The sequence below is a fragment of the Berghia stephanieae genome, chromosome 3, assembly GCF_034508935.2.
Source record: "Berghia stephanieae isolate SIO BIC M18660-M18661 chromosome 3, UCSD_Bste_1.3, whole genome shotgun sequence".
Lineage (NCBI taxonomy): Eukaryota > Metazoa > Mollusca > Gastropoda > Nudibranchia > Aeolidiidae > Berghia > Berghia stephanieae.
The window spans coordinates 5,310,335-5,330,997 of NC_088362.1; the positions used below are offsets into that span (position 1 = coordinate 5,310,335).

Sequence of the window (20,663 nt, forward strand, 5' to 3'; positions counted from 1 at the left end):
ATAATCAAATCAATAAATGTGAGGCTGGATGTGTTTTCACACTGGAAGATGCGCAAATTTCATAAATTGAGTTATATATATGTAGACCACATCTTTCTGATCATTTACCAATTTATATTTTCTTTCTGTCTACTAGAACCCAAGCTATAACTTTTTTTAAAAAATATTTTTTGTTACAATGGGAAACACTGAAAACAGAGAAAAATGAGTTTAAACTTTTTCCTTTTATTAGCAGATTAACAAATGATAACAAAACGTTTTGGCGGTTTTTCTTCACTACCAAATATAGGCTTGTAACTGCAACAAATAAGAAATCTGGACATCTCATGAAAAAAAAAATCAAAATGTCGAAAAAAAAAATTATGCATAAAAACAAAATGTTCATTTCTAAACTATTTTTTTAAATTATTGAATATCAATAAAAACATGCTTTAGAACTAGGGCATGGTTGTTCAATTTAGTCATAATATACAATTTTTGAGCATGATGACAATAATTTGACAAATTTTATTGAAAAAAAATTGGTTAAAAAATCTAAATCTGGAGAGAAAAAAATTATGAGTTTAAGAAATTTTATTCATTTTCCTCAACAAAACTTACAGATCAGAAGAAAAAAAAAAAAGTGTGTCATTTGTCACCTTGACATTTTTAACAAAAAATTAAAAGTAAATCCAGGTCTTATATTTTTCATATGCGATTCAATTTTCAGTTGCTAAAGCACCGAGACATAATACTGCTTCGAAGCGATTAATCTGACATGCACTTATTTGCAGGTCTGATAACCAAATGCATTAACGGGCCTGATTTGACATTATTGTAATAGCCAGTGCTGTTGGTGACAAAAAGTGAAAAAGTAGGAAAATGATGAACAATTGCCTTTAAGCCCCATTTCTACTGCACTAAACCCCACTTTTAGAGCAATTGAGATGATAGACTATCATTGATACTCTAGCTAACTTCTGGAGAGTGGGAAACTGCACCTGTGTATTCCACCACACATCAACTCTCTTATTGCTAGAAAATTGTTTCGAGAAAATGTAATTTTAAAAATGAGGAAATTCCTCCTCTGGACTCCAAAATCGCGGATTTCCGCGGATCTGAGGAAAACCATCAGTACTGAATAGCAATCATGGGATAATTTGACATTGATGTGATGAACAATGTCTTGCGCTGGTTTGAAATCATTTCCATACAACAATGGGCCCACAACAATTTGGGTTATCAGACCTGTTAATTAGTAGATGCCTGATTAGTAACATATGGCACATTGTTCTGTCATCTGCATTTTTTGCGGCCGCAAATATCAGGGCGATCCGCAAATTTTGGCAAATTTCCCAAAATTGGCAAATCGTGGCAAATTTTGGGAAAATTGGCAAATCGCGTGACAAATTTTGAGAAAAAAACAGAAGCGAAAACAAAATAACGAAAAAAAAAGTGCGAAACTTGAGAAATATTGCAGCTTTGCCTGGGCCAAACCAAGGGAGGCTACTCTCTACGGATAATGATCCTTTAAAATCTTTGTAACAACGCTATTCATAATGTAGCCTCCTTAAATGTAATAAATTGTCTTTTATATTTTTTTTTTCTGTATCGCGTGTTAATTTTTACTGAAATGCTTCGTTCTCCTCGGCAAATTTTTGGGCAAATTTTGGTCTTTTTGGCAAATTTCTTGGCAAATATTGGGGTTTTTTGGGGCAAATTTTTGGCAAATTTTAGGTCCCAATTTGGCAAAAAATGCAGATGACAGATTGTTTGTTTTTAAGGGTTTTACGGCGCTTGCAACACATTAAGGTCATATCAGCGCCGATAAAAAGGAAGAAAATGGGATAGTAAAAAGTTCTAGAATTACAATTAATGCACAAAAGAAAAGGTAAGACAAAGGGGAATTGGTTGAAATAGGGAACAAATGTAGATTCCAAGAGCACACCGTCAAAGTACTTAGTTTGAGATCACCTAAAAGTCTCATCCAGACACAAGCACAGGTCCCAACTAAAAGGAATACACTCAAATGTTTACCAATCATATAATAAACTAAACATAAAACAATGTATAAGAGAGATGATTTACAAGGAAAAAAATATCATCTCCCAAAACTAGACATTCGACTGTTTCCCTCCCAGCCAAGGAACTCCGGCAAGGGTCAGGACAAAACTAAGTAATCTCATTCCAAGACAATGACAGGAAACAATTGGAAAACGGGTATGGGGGGATAGAAGACACAGCATTGCCCATCAATTGAAGCTAACAACTCACTTCACCCTAAAGACAGCCTGGACAGATAAATGGTCAGATGGGACATCCTGGGTAGGCAGACCGTCCATTGGCTGAAGCACCTCAAGAATTGAAACGATATCATTCGACCTGAGAAGACGACAACAACAGTGCTCGCTATCATTGCCCATCAATTGACAAAGCTAACAACTCACTTCACCCTAAAGACAGCCTGGACAGATAAATGGTCAGATGGGACATCCTGGGTAGACAGACCGTCCATTGACTGAAGCACCTCAAGAATTGAAACGATATCATTCGACCTGAGAAGACGACAACAACAGCGCTCGCTATCATTGCCCATCAATTGAAAAAGCTAACAACTCACTTCACCCTAAAGACAGCCTTGACGGATAAATGGTCAGATGGGACATCCTGGGTAGGCAGACCGTCCATTGGCTGAAGCACCTCAAGAATTGAAACGACCTGAGAAGACGACAACAACAGCGCTCGCTATCATTGCCCATCAATTGAAAAAGCTAACAACTCACTTCACCCTAAAGACAGCCTTGACGGATAAATGGTCAGATGGGACATCCTGGGTAGGCAGACCGTCCATTGACTGAAGCACCTCAAGAATTGAAACGATATCATTCGACCTGAGAAGACGACAACAACAGCGCTCGCTATCATTGCCCATCAATTGAAAAAGCTAACAACTCACTTCACCCTAAAGACAGCCTTGACAGCCAAATGGTCAGATGGGATATCCTTGGTAGGCAGACCGTCCATTGGCTGAAGCACCTCAAGAATTGAAACGATATCATTCGACGGCGCTGTCATTGCCCATCAATTGAAGCTAACAACTCACTTCACCCTAAAGACAGCCTTGACAGCCAAATGGTCAGATGGGATATCCTTGGTAGGCAGACCGTCCATTGGCTGAAGCACCTCAAGAATTGAAACGATATCATTCGACGGCGCTGTCATTGCCCATCAATTGAAGCTAACAACTCACTTCACCCTAAAGACAGCCTTGACAGATAAATGGTCAGATGGGATGTCCTTGGTAGGCAGACCGTCCATTGGCTGAAGCACCTCGTGGTCGATGACCTCCATAGCCCCGACAGTGTAAAGGGTAGATGACGAGTAGAAGATATAATCCAGACATTCCCTATCCATGCCGTGCATACATGTGATGACTGGCTCTTTGCCCTGGGAATTACAAGTGTTTCATACATACAAGTGAACATTAAAAAAAAAAAAATTATTATTTGAATGCTCTTGATATATAATGTTATATGTGTTTTTGACTTGTGTTGAAGAAGAATAAGGAGATGATGAAGAAGAAGAAGAAGAAGAAGAAGAAGAAGAAGAAGAAGAAGAAGAAGAAGAAGAAGAAGAAGAAGAAGAAGAAGAGAAGAAGAGAAGAAGAAGAAGAAGAAGAAGAAGAAGAAGAAGAAGAAGAAGAGAAGGAGAGAAGGAGAGGAGGAGAGGAGGAGAAGAAGAAGAAGAAGAAGAAAGAAGAAGAAGAAGAAGAAAGAAGAAGAAGAAGAAGAAGAAGAAGAAGAAGAAGAAGAAGAAGAAGAAGAAGAAGAAGAAGAAGAAGAAGAAGAAGAAGAAGAAGAAGAAGAAGAAGAAGAGAAGAAAACAAAAATACCAAAGAAATAAGGGCCATTTATCATTTATAGATCCGATGAATGCCTCTCTGTCATTATAATTATAGGTGCATGCATGTTAAAAAAAAAAAATTCTTTTCTCATTGTTATAAAATGTGTGTAATAAAAACAAAAAACAAAACAAAAAAACCCCCACTGGCTCATGTGTTTCACCAGTGTTGACCTCCACAATTCAAACATTTACAGAAGTAAAGATTCTCCAATTGATTACGCCATATTGGATTTGCTTGGTTTTCTTGATCTTATTTCAAATTTTAATGGAAAGAGAATACAATATTTAACAAAAAGAGACATATATATTATTATTTTTTTTTTTTTAACTTAACCAATTAACTGCCATACTCGGAAAAAAAAAACTTGTATTAAAAAATTTGGCCAGAAAACTCGTCCTTCAAATATCGATCAATTTAAATGACCCACATCTTGGCAAAAACTATTAAGTATATATTGTTCCTGATTTTTATATTTATTAGTATATTTATAAGCATAAATGGTGTTTTAGCCTGTGATTTTGCCCTATCGATAACTTATACTTCAGAGACTCTCCGATCCCTCCAACCGTTAAAATTAAAGGACCAATTCGTCCAGCGAGTTCCTCACTACAAATACCTTGGTGTAACGATTGATGACAGGCTCAAGTGGGATGAACACTTGAAAATAATTAGGCATAAGATGTGCAGACGTACATATTTTTTATCAAAACTCTCTCAGTTTAGAATAGATAAAACCCTCTGCACATTATTTTATAGAGCAGTAATTGAAAGTGTTTTGTCATTTTGTATAACAGCTTGGGGAGGCAATTGCTTAGCAGTGGAAAGGAACAAAATAAATTCAAATATTAAAAAATCCATTAAACGCTATATAAATGATGTTGACGATGTAGATCTTTTATACGAGAAATTTTGTATAAATAAAATACCTAAAATATTAAATGACCAGTATCATCCACTAAGACCATCAGTTATTATGTCAGAAAGAAGTGGTCGCCCTTTCTCTATTTCAACCAAAACAGAGAGACACCGAAAATCTTTTCTGCCGTCCAGTATTAGGCTTTATAACAACAAGCAATAATCATTTTATATAATTATTTCTCATTTTTACTTTTTAAAAATATAAATATTAATTTATTAATTTATTTGTTTTGCAATCTTTTCAATTTTCAATTTATAGTGACAGTTTTAACTATTTTACAGTGTTGAAATTATTCATATTATAAAGCGCAGCTCTGGGTATAGAGCTGCTCCTTTTTTTATATATACATCCTATTTCCATTGTATTTGTATCTTATTGTGTAAATTATAACACGTCTGTACAAAAAATTTCCTTTTTGGGATGCAATAAAGTATTATTATTATTATTATTATCAAACCTAGAACTTTGTGAAGTCCCAGGTTTGAGGGGTTTTGCCAAGATGAGGGTCATTTAAATCGATCGATATTTGAAGGACGAGTTTTCTGGCCAAATTTTTAAATACTAGTTTTTCCAGAGTGAGGCAGTTAACTGGTTAATTTTCAAGTGGAAAAATAGAGAGAGTTTTTTGTTTGTTTGTTTTTAAGGGTTTTACGGCGCTTTCAACACATTCAGGTTATATCAACGCCAGTAAAAAGGAACAAAATGGGAAAGTTAAAAGTTCTAGAATTACAATTAAAGCACCCAAGAAAAGGTAAGACATAGGGGAACTGAGAACAAATAGGGATCAGATATAGATTCCAAGAGCATACCACAAATGTACTTAGTTTGAAATCACCCATAAGTCTCATCCAGACACAAGCACAAAATCCAACAAAGAGGAATACACTCAAATGCCTACATTATACATTTAAAATAACAAATGTAATAATACATAACAGAGAGATGATTTACAAGGAAAAAAATATCATCTCCCAAAACAATAACTATGCATTTGACTGTTTCCGTCCCAGCCCGGACTCCGGCCAGGGCCAGAACAAAAACCAAGTAATCTCATTCCAAGACAAAGACAGAAAGCATGTTGGAAAACATATAAGGGGATAGAAGACGCAGTATGTGCCCCCCCTGCCCACTATGGGAGGTCAGGAACCCCGCCCAGAAATAGAGAGAGTAATCTTGACTCACCACAGTTGTTTCATAGGCACTTTTCAGGTCAGAGGAAGTGTGTTGGAAAGCCTTCCTCAAATAGTCAATAATGGACTGGGACTGGGAGAAAATAAATGTAACATATTTTATTTTATTGCTCTCTTTAAGAAATGAAATTGGTAAGTGGTTGATATGATGAGCATTGTCAGTATACAATCATTTAATAAAAATTTAAACTATATAATTGAGCTTTATATAGCGCAACACTAAATGTGCTCAAAGCACTTTACAAGGGGTCCCTGGTCAACAGCTAACATTTAACATGTAGGATTGGACATGACGCCTGTTAGGCGATATTACAATTTTTCGGACAAAGACAACGCTGTTAACGGCCAGGTACTCATTTACACCTGACTACGGTGAGAGAATGTGGGTAAAGAGCCTTTTCCAAGGACTCAACTATGCGCCGAGCAAGAGACTCGAACCCAAAACCTTCCGATCCAAAAGCGAGTGTCATACCACTAGACCTCATAGCCGCACGAGTAGGTGGAAATAAATATGTCTGGCCCGTCTTATTTATTTGTCTATTTTTCTTATTATTTCTCCCCCCCCCCCCCCCCCCACACACACACAATAACTCATGTAGCAAACAACATATAACAAGTTAACAATTTAATGAACTCATGGATATATCCATCGATTTTTTCCATCTCTGTGTATGGCGGATACAATGACCCAGAATGCACTGGGGTCCAACAAGGCGGGCATCAACCAGCAACTCGCAAAATGCAGATATTTTGAAGATGTAACTGTTCTGTTGTATTTTGCAGATTTTGTCACATTAAAATTTAAAAAATGGTCCTCCAGAGATCAGTTTCTATAGAGTTAAACGGATGACACAAATTGCTTGCTATCTTTTGGATAAGATGCTAGTATTTTCCACCAAATCTAACAGATCCAGTTACCAAATGACTTCACGGTGGACGGGGGAATCAGAAATTGGGTTCGAGTCTCGTGCTCGGCGCATAGTTGAGTCCTTGGAAAAGGCTCTTTACCCATATTCTCTCATCGTACTCAGGTGTAAAAATGAGTACCTGGCCATTAACAGCGTTGTCTTTGCCCAAAAAATGGTAATATCGCCTAATAGGCGTTATGGCCCGCCCTACATGTTAAATGTTGCTGTTGACCAGGGACCCCCTGTAAAGCGCTTTGAGCACATTAAGTGGATATTGCGCTATATAAAAAGCTCATTTAAAAACTTCATGCACTGCTGATTCTAGTAGCAGACAAAGTACCACAGACTAATCTGTGCAAAGTACATAGTGTGTCTATTTTTGATGGGATTTTTTTATTTTTTTTTCTTCTGAAAAATGCTTTTGCCCTCTTCTTACCAGCCATATGAAAAAAAATAAGTCACATTCGTTACAATACAGCCACTATTGTTTCATTCTGATTTCTTTTGTACATCATAAAACTTTAAGTAAAATGTTACCTTAGTAAAAAAAAAATTGTTTTTATTTATATTTGGGTGGCAGGGATGATAGAAAAAGAAGTATGAAAGAGGTTAACTGAAATTTAAAAAAAACAAAAACTTCTATAACAAAGCTCCCCCCCCCCCCCCTTATTTCCCCTACATGGGCTTGTTCATTATACTTGTGCTCTACCAGCACCAGTTTTTTTCTATCTTTAATGTCACTCCTTGAAGCTATTTCTAAGGTCATAATACATTTCAATACAATCTCAGATGTTATGAAATGCTATAAAAATGGCCTATTCTACTTACAGTTCCCTCTGTGTTATCCATAGACTGAAGGTTCTGCAATTCCCGGATGTGTTCATCTGTCAGGTAGCCATCCTTTGCAAGCTGGTAGGCAGGACCGGTCGTTTCTGAATTGAAGTCACCGCCAATGATGTAGGGGTTGAGGTCACTTCCAGCTTTTGATACAAGGTCTTTTACAGCACTGGCCACCTGAATAAGAGATATTACTACATGAGGCTGTGCCAAAAAATTGTTACTGTAACATTTGACAAGATATCAATATTACGTTACTTTAAAGGACTGTGGAAAAACAATAGTGAAATAATAATAATAATAATACACATTTATACAGCGCACATTCTCGTGTAAAACACAAGCTCTGGGTACTTTAAAATACAAATTACCAATTTTGAGTGAAAATTTTTTTTAAAATAATGCAATTAATTCATAGCCAAATCAAGGATTCATAGTGTCGATAAAAGCAAATACAGTAAAGATGTGTCTTAAGATTATTTCTAAAGGCAGGTAAAGACTTACACTCCCTCAGACCACGTGGTAGTTCATTCCAAATCTTGGGGCCGAAACAAAGCAAACGATCTATCACCAAATTTTGTTCTTGACTTTTTTCCGAAATTTTCGTTTGAGAAATAATGAGAAATAACCCAAAACCTGACGGTCTAGCATCAAAAGAAAAAGAGAAATATCTCGTCAAAGAGCTGAAAAAGTGTGGACAAAGTGTTATACCCTGGCACTGGTTGCTAGGACATAATCCGAACGAGATTGGAAAGAGAGAGAGAGAGAGAGAGAGAGAGAGAGAGAGCGAGAGAGAGAGAGAGAGAGAGAGAGAGAGAGAGAGAGAGAGAGAGAGAGAGAGAGAGACATTATACAATTATAGCAATTAATGACCATTAAAGTTTAATGACAGACAGACAGACAGATAGGGGACCATACAGCTAGTCAGACAATAGGCACTTTTGCCTATACGCATACATGCCAAATTGAAAACTTAAAATTTAATAATTTTTATGTCAATTTTTAGTAATTTGACAAGGAAATTCGTAATTTCTGAAATTGTATATTATTGTGTACGAACAATTACAACATTTATTATTATTATATATAGTATTATTATTATTATTATTATTATTATTATTATTATTATTATTATTATTATTATTATTAAAGTATTACTGAGAATTAAAAATTCGTATTTGGCCATGAAATTTGACTAAAATTCGTAAAATTACGAAAAATTCATAAGATTCGGCAGGTATGCTTTACGTGTAGCAGGTGACAGACATATAGATAGTTGAATAGAGTATTAGGTAGATTGATATGTAACCAATTGTCATCTCATACTAGGTAACTGAAAATTTATATATATATATATTGGTGTCGCCATAAAATAATCACAATGAGTTCAGGTTGAGGCAGTGGGTCAAAAATAAGGAAATGAACTGCATCTATTATATGTAATTTGAAAAAAAAAGATTAAAATAGAAAATGAAAACTAAAACAAGTCGTATGTAAAAACAAAATGTAATTGCTGAAACTTAATTATTGTTAAGAATAAAGGTAAGCAGTACCTGGATACATTGAACATCAGGTGCCTTAACGTCATAGACCACGTGGATGTTGCCCACTGTCAAATGTTTGCCCGTTCTCTTTGATAAGAGTTTGCAGAACAAAACGACATCAGATCTATCCAAATGTTTCTTGGCGGCTCTAGCCACATCTCCCGTTAAACCAGCAGCTTCTATTTCCTATTACAATAAATAAACCAACAGAAATGTATACATTTCATCCATTTCTTCTATATTTTAGGGGTTTTACATTGCCGGTAAAAAAAAGAAGATGACAGAGATGTGAAAAGATTAAGATATAGCTTTCAACAAGCAAAGAACACGGAAAGGGACCAGGCTTGATCCCATGTGCATTCGAGATTTTTTTTCTTTCTAACCCCCCTGTCCAACCAGCAGAGATTGGGTAGCTGGTTCTGTTAGACCTGGTGGAAAGTACTTTGCGATAGAATAGCAACCTATCCATAGGATAACAAGCAATTGCTAATGTCCGTTTCACGTTATTGAAACTGGGATAAACTCTGGCTCCATGGGCTTAATGACTCCCGTGTTATGCCCTGGCACTGGTTGCGAAGGACATAGCCCGAACGAGTCCGGAGTTGACCGTACCTAGGTATTCTGAACACCTCTTTTATCCAATCAGGGTTCGAACCCGGCGCTACATAAGCGAAGCACGGAAACCAGAGGCAGTTCTTGTAAGCTTTGTTCAGCTGAATACAATACCGCCAAACAGCGGTCGTGTTTTATCTTACTTTACTATTGTGGTGTTCCTTATTCGTGGATTCATAAAACTTGAAGAAAAATCTTTGTTATTTACACAATAACTTAATGCTGTTTTGTAAAGCTTGTCTTGCTAAACAAAATTATGTAGCATGTATTATAGCATGTTCTGATTGCTTTTAAATTTGAGCAAAACGTTTTAATATGTGTGTCGGTGTGACTTGAAAAAGATCACCAACCTCATAAGCCAACTCTTTCAAAGATACTGCTTCATAGGACAACACCTCAAACTTGGATGTTTTCACAAATGTTGCCTCTCCTTCGTCATACCAATCTTGTGTCCTTTTCTTAAACATTCCTTGGTATCCTCGACTGAACAGACATTAAAAAAAGCAAATATTCTTTTTTACAATCAATTCCTTTAAATTCACTCATATTGATATTTATAATAGTCTTAACAAAACCTTTGAAGTTATCTAGTCATTTCCAATGATAAAGTTTGATTTAAAAAATAACCCCATCACCTTAACAAGAGATGAAATGGGGAGAGCTGTGGTGCTGTAGAAATTAGTAGATTAATGAATGGCTTTGAGTAGAAATTTTGTAAAATATTATTTTGTTAGCCAAAGCTCCTAAGTTGATTTTTTTCTTTTACCGTCAGAAAGCCAACTGAATTCACAAAACAGTGTGACTGGTGATGTGATAGGTCAGTAGACCGAACACATACATGGGTGCTCGTGCTAGCAGGTGGTTTATAAAAAAAATGAAATTCTCATGACACCAAATAAACACCCCCCCCCCTCCCCCAAAACAAAAAGCCCTTAAAATTTCCTATATCTCACATCAGATGTCCTGCCATTAATGATGAAAAACCTGCTGCAAATTGCATAAAAGTTTGAATTTCACGAAACAAAACATCAATCATAATTTTTACCTGGTCATGGAAGGCAAGAGATGATCACTGTAGTACTGTGGACCCACTTCCTGTAGACAAACAATATCACCATCCAAGTAATCTAACTCTTTCAGGATAACACGATGGCGATATAATAACTCCATATACTGGGCCTCTGTATATGAGTAGTCGTTCCTTAAACACATATGAGTTTGAAAAGAAAAATAAAACAAAAAGCTGCAATTTTTACGTTACGCAATATCCATTTAAATGTGTTCAAAGGGGTCCCAAGCTGAGAGTAACACCTAACATCATATACAATGCTGTGACTGGCCTGGTTCTCAATTTTCCAGCTAAGTACGGTGAGAGAATGTGAGTAAAGAGTCTTTTCCCCGGGCTTAACTTTGTGCCAACGAACCAGGGACCTCCAGGTCTCAAGACGATATCATAATTTTAAAACAATAAAATGTCGAAAATGTCATTCCATACATCTGATAACATTCCATTAAAAATAAGTCATAAGATTTTACAAATTGCTGAAAATGAAATGACTTGTCTGCACCTATCAGAGGGAATATAATACACAACTGCCAACTCACAATGCTCATTAAAACAGGATAAGACAATAAAATTCAGGATTTTATTCTCAAAGCTAAAAGAACAAAAACCTATTATTCAATTCTGTCCATTAAAAAAAATAATAAGGCATCAATAACTGCAAATATTTATCCTTAAGTTCAATATTGTCAATTTGTCATTTTATACGTGAAAACGTCACTCAATAACCAAGAAAAAAAAATCCAAGGACTATTACATCCTGTCAGGATTTATCCATGAGCCTAAAACGGGAGTTGGAAGCTCTAAGTTATATGTAGCGAAATTCATTATTACCTCTTCACGTGGCAGTCAGCCAGAATATTGTAGGAGACGACACTAAAACAGAAATCAGGATCCATGAGCTCAATGGGAAAACTGCGGTTAGAGATGAATTTGCGTTGGGTGATGGAGGTGGAAGAGGGCACGTAGCTGCTGTCCAATGTGACCTGTTCATCCGGCTGCAACCAAGAGGCAATAGAATAAAGACTCTAAAACTACAGGTCGCTTTAAAAATACCATTAACAAGAGGGCTCAGAAAATCAACAAAACAACTGTTTAAAAAAAGTAGTGCACCCATTAAATATAGATGTCTAAGTAGAAAAAATATAGAGGTGGTTCTGAAGAGGCACCGTTTTTTAAACAAAATACTGTATACATTATAAATAAAACATAAATATGTTTCCATACATCGACCCTAAATAAAATTTGAATCAATGGAAAAGATTTGAAATAGCACCTTTTGATTATTTTTTAAACAAGTCAGCAGATAGCTCTACTCCAAACCACTTGTAAAACCTATTAAAGGTCAAAATTGAAGAATTTTATAGTTTGGCAGAATCCGTAAAAATGAGATCAAACTTTGGGTAAATCCGATCTTATGAGGTACTTGGTGGGTATGTAAGTATACTTGTGGATTATCATTTTCAACTAAAATTAATCATGCCAACCGATAAAAGAGCGCGGTCATTTTCCAAATTTTTATCCAAGAGAAGGGTTACTCTATTCATAATTAAATGAATAAATATAAACATTTTTTAAAGAGAAAGAAACACAAATTATTATTTCAATAAGCATGATACAAAAGCTGTTTATTATTAAATGTCATTATTTCCATAAATGAGCGGGATAGCTAATAGTATAAGGACCTGAATGGAATTTGACAGCCTAAGACGTGTCTCTGATACCCAAAATACATCACTTCTCATTCCTCTCATTGAGTCAAAATACAAAAGAACTGATGATATTTGCATATTCTTGTAAAGTGTCCCATATTTCGTATTTCCGAAAAATCAAGAAACTTAACTTTATACTTTTTGGCAAGTCTATGGTTAAAAAAACAGTTCTAGTCCACAGTTTTGAAGATCATGGATCATAGAGGGATAAAATTGAGATATAATTACTAACCCCCCCCCTAAAAGTAGATGTTAAGAGTTAAGACATCATATTTTCCCCCTAAAACCTTATAATCTCAACTTACAAGGTCCATTTTGGTCTGTGACATTCTGTGGTGGCTGGACTACAGGGATGGGTTGAGATGACAACTGCTGGGGTGGATTGGCATGTGGCTGGCAAGACGAAGAATTGCTCATATGTTAGTCTGGTGGAACCATGGACATAAAAGAAAGAAGGAATTTCCACACACAAGTATGGTACTTGGCATTGTGTTTACATATTGTTTTGTTCTAAATAGAAAACTGATTCAAGTGGCTGCTAGGTCCAGTTTTATGGAGGGTGGCGTGGGCGAGAGTGTAGCCTACTTGAGATAGATAGGTGGATAGGAAAAGTGGAAAGGAACATACGAATGTCCCGTAAGGAAGAGTGCATGAGTTGCTTGGGAGATTATGAGGCATAGTGAACTTAGGAAAAGAGGGGGAGAGGCTAAAAGGATGAGTAAGGTAATCAATAAGTCTAGGTAAACTGTAGAGGCAAGTGAATGAGAGAAAGGAAGGGAGGGATAGACTGAGGGGTGTGGTAAGAAAAAGGTAGTGGTGGAAAACGTGGGTGTGGTGATAAATAATGCTAAGATGTAAATAGTTGGGAGGGGGGGGGGGGGGGGGTTGTGTGCTTAAAAAGGGAGGCCTTCTGAAAGATGTAAGACTGGTACCAGTGGTAGGGGAGAAGAGTGTTTATAATTATTAGAGAAAGTGAAAGTAGATGATGATAGTGCAATTGTTGGATAAAAAAACTAAATTGAAAAACTGAAAAATAATATTCAAAAAAATTTAAACTGATGCAACATATAGCAATACAAATGTAATATCTTGAGAAGTCGAGTTGCAGGGGGAGAATGAAGCCTCTTTTGTAGTTTTCTTCAAGTTACGTATGTAGTTTTCAATGTGGAGGGTGTAATATAGTCGATGGAGTAAATGAGGGAGATTTGATAGGGAGGATGTGTATGGAGTTGTTCTGAGAGGTTTGGTGGCGAGATATCTCTTGTTAATGAGGTGTAGTTTTTGTTGTTGAGAATGAGATGTAGTTGCCAGTGCCGCTATTTTAGCAGGCAGCGTGGTAGGCTTCTTGAGGGCTGGGATGAATGAAGAGGGAGTGAAAGAACAAAGCAAGATCATAATATGCGCTAGGGATATGTTGGGTTTCTTCTTGCACAATGCTCAGGGTCGTGATTTGTTCTTATAAGGAAGGGGCGACACTGTCAAATAAAGAAATAGAAATAACACACTATTAAATGTTTCTATCTAATAGTTTTATTTAAATTAGGAGCGCTCTCAACGTGAGTTGGGAGGCGAATGACGATGAAGCGAGGTGCGCCACTAGTGCAACCAAAATGTGCGTGGTATGTGCGACGGCGCGCAGCATACCGCAAGACGAATAGAAGGAGACCATAACAGAAAGTGCTATTAAAAAACCAAGGAGTATGAAACCATCATACTACATAAATAAAGGGAGGCCTTCCGAAAGCTCCTACATCCCCAATATATAATGTTCTATATGTAATGTGCGGCTATGTGATCTAGTGGTATGACACTCGCTTTCGGATCGGAAGGTCCTGGGTTCGAGCCTCGCTCGGCGCATAGTTGAGTCGTTGGAGAAGGCTCTTTACTCACATTCTCTCACCGTACTCAGGTGTAAAATGAGTACCTGGCTGTTAACAGCGTTGTCTCTGTCCCAAAAATTTGTAATATCGCCTGACAGGCGTGTCATGTCTCGTCCTATATGTTATGTGTTGGCCAGGGACCCATTGTAAAGCGCTTTGAGCACGTTTAGTGGATATTGCGCTATATAAAAGCTCAAGTTTTTTTTTTCTAGTAGGGGGTTTGGGAGGGGGGAGACTTTATTTTTTTTTTTAAGTTTCACCCCTCCCTAACCCCCTACTAGAACATTATAAAAAAAACAACAAAGAATACTGGGGATGTAGGAGCTTTCAGTAGGTCTCCCCAAATAAAAAACAAAAATAAACACTATACCTACGTAAAGCAAAACTAAGTTGTAACACCGGCGGGGACAGTAAAAAAAACAAAACAACCGTTCAACTAGATGAATGCTCTGCGGTTTCGATTTCGGGCCCGTTACTACAACGTGGGCGTGGTCTTTTCGTGGGACATCTTGCAAAAACCCTGCCAACTTTATGTCAAAAAAATCCGCCAGCTTGATCCTACTTCACCTGCGACATTTGCCCAAAATCCGCCATTTGATTTAAAACACTTATAATCAACAATATTTAATATTTATGTTTTTCCCACTCTGCGTGCTCCTTTGAATCACTCAAATGTGCCGTTAAATTAGTTTTGCAGTACCCTACAGTATGCCCTCGTATCGTCGTTTAATCCAGTCTTGAAAATCACCGGTAGGCAGTGTTGCAATCGCCGTAAAAACCCTTCAAACAAACTTAGCTCAACTCTCTCTCTCTCTCTCTCTCTCTCTAACACATTTTAAGAATACGACCTGAAGGACGAATAGAACAGTAAAGTTGGTGCAATAAAATAAACAACATCACGTGACCATTTTAGAAGCACGTGGCAAAACACATGTTCCTGGCTTTGACAGCTCACCTTCCAATGTAAATTACAGAACAAAATAACCATTAAAAAATGTCTGTTAGGTGTCAAAAGAAACACATATTCATAAATACTCGATCACGCGTCAAATAATATCTAAATATTGATTTTTTATTAAACAAATGGTAAAATTTATCAAAAATTACTGTCGGTCTATTTTTAGACCACGGTCAAGATTATTCACCAAAATCAATGCGCTTGTGTGAACAAAACAAGAACTATTTGAAATCTGGTTTTCGGAATAATTTAGCCATATATAAAGAATTTAACTAAATAACAATTTTATTTGTACGTGTTTGTTTTTAACTGAATGTGTATTATCTACAATTTGAACGACAAAAACGGGAGACCTGTTTTGTGCGCAACGTTGTCCGGCTGCTAAAGTTCCTAATCACCAGCAAACAAGATATGAAGTGAGTAGAAAAGTGCCAGAAGACAATAGAGAATAAAAAATTTTTTTTTCGCGGCGGTGGTGGGGTTTGAACCTGCGACCTTATTGGTACGACAACTCCGCCTGGCAGGTGAGAGCGTGGCTCTACCGTGTGAGCTATCCACGAACACAAAAATATTCGTTTCAAACCCAAAGTCATTTCTAGATCCCTCTCTCACCCACTTCTTGAGATCGCCGATTCGTTCACCACCATCGCGAAGTAATTTTGACCAGCAGTTAAGCTTAATAGCCAATATTCTCATCACAAACATATAACATAGAAACGATTGAGACATTGAGTATGCTCCGGTGTATGGGGTGAATTTTTAATTCAGAAAAGTGAGTGGAGCAGGCACTTATGTTGGTAACAACAAGATATGAAGTGAGTAGAAAAGTGCCAGAAGACAATAGAGAATAAAATATTTTTTTTTTTCGCGGCGGTGGTGGGGTTTGAACCTGCGACCTTATTGGTACGACAACTCCGCCTGGCAGGTGAGAGCGTGGCTCTACCGTGTGAGCTATCCACGACACAAAAATATTCGTTTCAAACCCAAAGTCATTTCTAGATCCCTCTCTCACCCACTTCTTGAGATCGCCGATTCGTTCACCACCATCGCGAAGTAATTTTGACCAGCAGTTAAGCTTAATAGCCAATATTCTCATCACAAACATATAACATAGAAACGATTGAGACATTGAGTATGCTCCGGTGTATGGGGTGAATTTTTAATTCAGAAAAGTGAGTGGAGCAGGCACTTATGTTGGTAACAACAAGATATGAAGTGAGTAGAAAAGTGCCAGAAGACAATAGAGAATAAAAAATTTTTTCGCAGCGGTGGTGGGGTTTGAACCTGCGACCTTATTGGTACGACAACTCCGCCTGGCAGGTGAGAGCGTGGCTCTACCGTGTGAGCTATCCACGAACACAAAAATATTCGTTTCAAACCCAAAGTCATTTCTAGATCCCTCTCTCACCCACTTCTTGAGATCGCCGATTCGTTCACCACCATCGCGAAGTAATTTTGACCAGCAGTTAAGCTTAATAGCCAATATTCTCATCACAAACATATAACATAGAAACGATTGAGACATTGAGTATGCTCCGGTGTATGGGGTGAATTTTTAATTCAGAAAAGTGAGTGGAGCAGGCACTTATGTTGGTAACAACAAGATATGAAGTGAGTAGAAAAGTGCCAGAAGACACCGCCGCGAAAATTTTTTTTATTCTCTATTGTCTTCTGGCACTTTTCTACTCACTTCATATCTTGTTGTTACCAACATAAGTGCCTGCTCCACTCACTTTTCTGAATTAAAAATTCACCCCATACACCGGAGCATACTCAATGTCTCAATCGTTTCTATGTTATATGTTTGTGATGAGAATATTGGCTATTAAGCTTAACTGCTGGTCAAAATTACTTCGCGATGGTGGTGAACAAATCGGCGATCTCAAGAAGTGGGTGAGAGAGGGATCTAGAAATGACTTTGGGTTTGAAACTAATATTTTTGTGTTCGTGGATAGCTCACACGGTAGAGCCACGCTCTCACCTGCCAGGCGGAGTTGTCGTACCAATAAGGTCGCAGGTTCAAACCCCACCACCGCCGCGAAAAATTTTTTTATTCTCTATTGTCTTCTGGCACTTTTCTACTCACTTCATATCTTGTTGTTACCAACATAAGTGCCTGCTCCACTCACTTTTCTGAATTAAAAATTCACCCCATACACCGGAGCATACTCAATGTCTTAATCGTTTCTATGTTATATGTTTGTGATGAGAATATTGGCTATTAAGCTTAACTGCTGGTCAAAATTACTTCGCGATGGTGGTGAACGAATCGGCGATCTCAAGAAGTGGGTGAGAGAGAGGGATCTAGAAATGACTTTGGGTTTGAAACGAATATTTTTGTGTTCGTGGATAGCTCACACGGTAGAGCCACGCTCTCACCTGCCAGGCGGAGTTGTCGTACCAATAAGGTTGCAGGTTCAAACCCCACCACCGCCGCGAAAAAAAATAATTTTTTATTCTCTATTGTCTTCTGGCACTTTTCTACTCACTTCATATCTTGTTGTTACCAACATAAGTGCCTGCTCCACTCACTTTTCTGAATTAAAAATTCACCCCATACACCGGAGCATACTCAATGTCTCAATCGTTTCTATGTTATATGTTTGTGATGAGAATATTGGCTATTAAGCTTAACTGCTGGTCAAAATTACTTCGCGATGGTGGTGAACGAATCGGCGATCTCAAGAAGTGGGTGAGAGAGGGATCTAGAAATGACTTTGGGTTTGAAACGAATATTTTTGTGTTCGTGAATAGCTCACACGGTAGAGCCACGCTCTCACCTGCCAGGCGGAGTTGTCGTACCAATAAGGTCGCAGGTTCAAACCCCACCACCGCCGCGAAAAAAAAAATAATTTTATTCTCTATTGTCTTCTGGCACTTTTCTACTCACTTCATATCTTGTTGTTACCAACATAAGTGCCTGCTCCACTCACTTTTCTGAATTAAAAATTCACCCCATACACCGGAGCATACTCAATGTCTCAATCGTTTCTATGTTATATGTTTGTGATGAGAATATTGGCTATTAAGCTTAACTGCTGGTCAAAATTACTTCGCGATGGTGGTGAACGAATCGGCGATCTCAAGAAGTGGGTGAGAGAGGGATCTAGAAATGACTTTGGGTTTGAAACGAATATTTTTGTGTTCGTGGATAGCTCACACGGAAGAGCCACGCTCTCACCTGCCAGGCGGAGTTGTCGTACCAATAAGGTCGCAGGTTCAAACCCCACCACCGCCGCGAAAAATTTTTATTCTCTATTGTCTTCTGGCACTTTTCTACTCACTTCATATCTTGTTGTTACCAACATAAGTGCCTGCTCCACTCACTTTTCTGAATTAAATAATCACCTGCAAAGAATGGCAGTCCAACTCATGTAAAGGTAAGATTCCAATTTCAGTTTCAGTGTTTGAGTTTGTAATTTGTATCGATTGGTTTTGAGAGCAGGAAACGATTTAGTTCAATGTTAATCCATAATAGCGTTCGGGTATTTAACTTTGGATGTCTCACCGGCATAATTTTAGAATGCGTTATTTATTTGTTTTCATTTCACTTCGCAATTTGACTGTCACTGTCAGTGTCAGTCATTACAGTACAGCTTCACTCGCCGATTCTCACTTACAGAGTTTACGTTTTTAATTCAGAAAAGTGAGTGGAGCAGGCACTTATGTTGGTAACAACAAGATATGAAGTGAGTAGAAAAGTGCCAGAAGACAATAGAGAATAAAAAATTTTCGCGGCGGTGGTGGGGTTTGAACCTGCGACCTTATTGGTACGACAACTCCGCCTGGCAGGTGAGAGCGTGGCTCTACCGTGTGAGCTATCCACGAACACAAAAATATTCGTTTCAAACCCAAGTCATTTCTAGATCCCTCTCTCACCCACTTCTGGGACCGCCGATTCGTTCGCCTACCACCATCGCGAAGTATTTTGACCAGCAGTTAAGCTTAACAGCCAATATTCTCAACACAAACATATAACATAGAAACGATTGAGACATTGAGTATGCTCCGGTGTATGGGGTGAATTTTTAATTCAGAAAAGTGAGTGGAGCAGGCACTTATGTTGGTAACAACAAGATATGAAGTGAGTAGAAAAGTGCCAGAAGACAATAGAGAATAAAAATTTTTCGCGGCGGTGGTGGGGTTTGAACCTGCGACCTTATTGGTACGACAACTCCGCCTGGCAGGTGAGAGCGTGGCTCTACCGTGTGAGCTATCCACGAACACAAAAATATTCGTTTCAAACCCAAGTCATTTCTAGATCCCTCTCTCACCCACTTCTGGGACGCGCCGATTCGTTCGCCTACCACCATCGCGAAGTATTTTGACCAGCAGTTAAGCTTAACAGCCAATATTCTCAACACAAACATATAACATAGAAACGATTGAGACATTGAGTATGCTCCGGTGTATGGGGTGAATTTTTAATTCAGAAAAGTGAGTGGAGCAGGCACTTATGTTGGTAACAACAAGATATGAAGTGAGTAGAAAAGTGCCAGAAGACAATAGAGAATAAAAAATTTTCGCGGCGGTGGGGGGTTTGAACCTGCGACCTTATTGGTACGACAACTCCGCCTGGCAGGTGAGAGCGTGGCTCTACCGTGTGAGCTATCCACGAACACAAAAATATTCGTTTCAAACCCAAGTCATTTCTAGATCCCTCTCTCACCCACTTCTGGGACCGCCGATTCGTTCGCCTACCACCATCGCGAAGTATTTTGACCAGCAGTTAAGCTTAACAGCCAATATTCTCAACACAAACATATAACATAGAAACGATTGAGACATTGAGTATGCTCCGGTGTATGGGGTGAATTTTTAATTCAGAAAAGTGAGTGGAGCAGGCACTTATGTTGGTAACAACAAGATATGAAGTGAGTAGAAAAGTGCCAGAAGACAATAGAGATAAAAATTTTTCGCGGCGGTGGTGGGGTTTGAACCTGCGACCTTATTGGTACGACAACTCCGCCTGGCAGGTGAGAGCGTGGCTCTACCGTGTGAGCTATCCACGAACACAAAAATATTCGTTTCAAACCCAAGTCATTTCTAGATCCCTCTCTCACCCACTTCTGGGACCGCCGATTCGTTCGCCTACCACCATCGCGAAGTATTTTGACCAGCAGTTAAGCTTAACAGCCAATATTCTCAACACAAACA

The 20,663-nt window shown here is 38.0% G+C and overlaps 1 protein-coding gene across 8 annotated transcripts; it reads right to left on the reverse strand.

The window, feature by feature from the left end:
• Positions 1-209: 209 nt before the first annotated feature.
• Positions 210-19,129, reverse strand: LOC144967063 (uncharacterized). 8 transcript variants are annotated; one of them, XM_078903870.1, is made up of 9 exons: positions 19,015-19,129; positions 12,974-13,061; positions 11,791-11,954; positions 10,939-11,094; positions 10,244-10,376; positions 9,291-9,467; positions 7,729-7,914; positions 5,985-6,065; positions 210-3,426 (listed from the first exon to the last, which is right to left on the reverse strand). In XM_078903870.1, the coding sequence occupies exons 2-9, from the start codon at positions 12,995-12,997 to the stop codon at positions 3,226-3,228; spliced, it is 1,122 nt and encodes a 373-aa protein (XP_078759996.1). In that variant the 5' UTR covers positions 12,998-13,061; positions 19,015-19,129; the 3' UTR covers positions 210-3,225. The 8 variants fall into 8 exon arrangements, with proteins under 8 accessions (XP_078759996.1, XP_078759994.1, XP_078759995.1 ...); XM_078903868.1 differs by lacking the exon at positions 19,015-19,129 and adding an exon at positions 15,254-15,408; XM_078903869.1 differs by lacking the exon at positions 19,015-19,129 and adding an exon at positions 15,249-15,408.
• Positions 19,130-20,663: the final 1,534 nt, after the last annotated feature.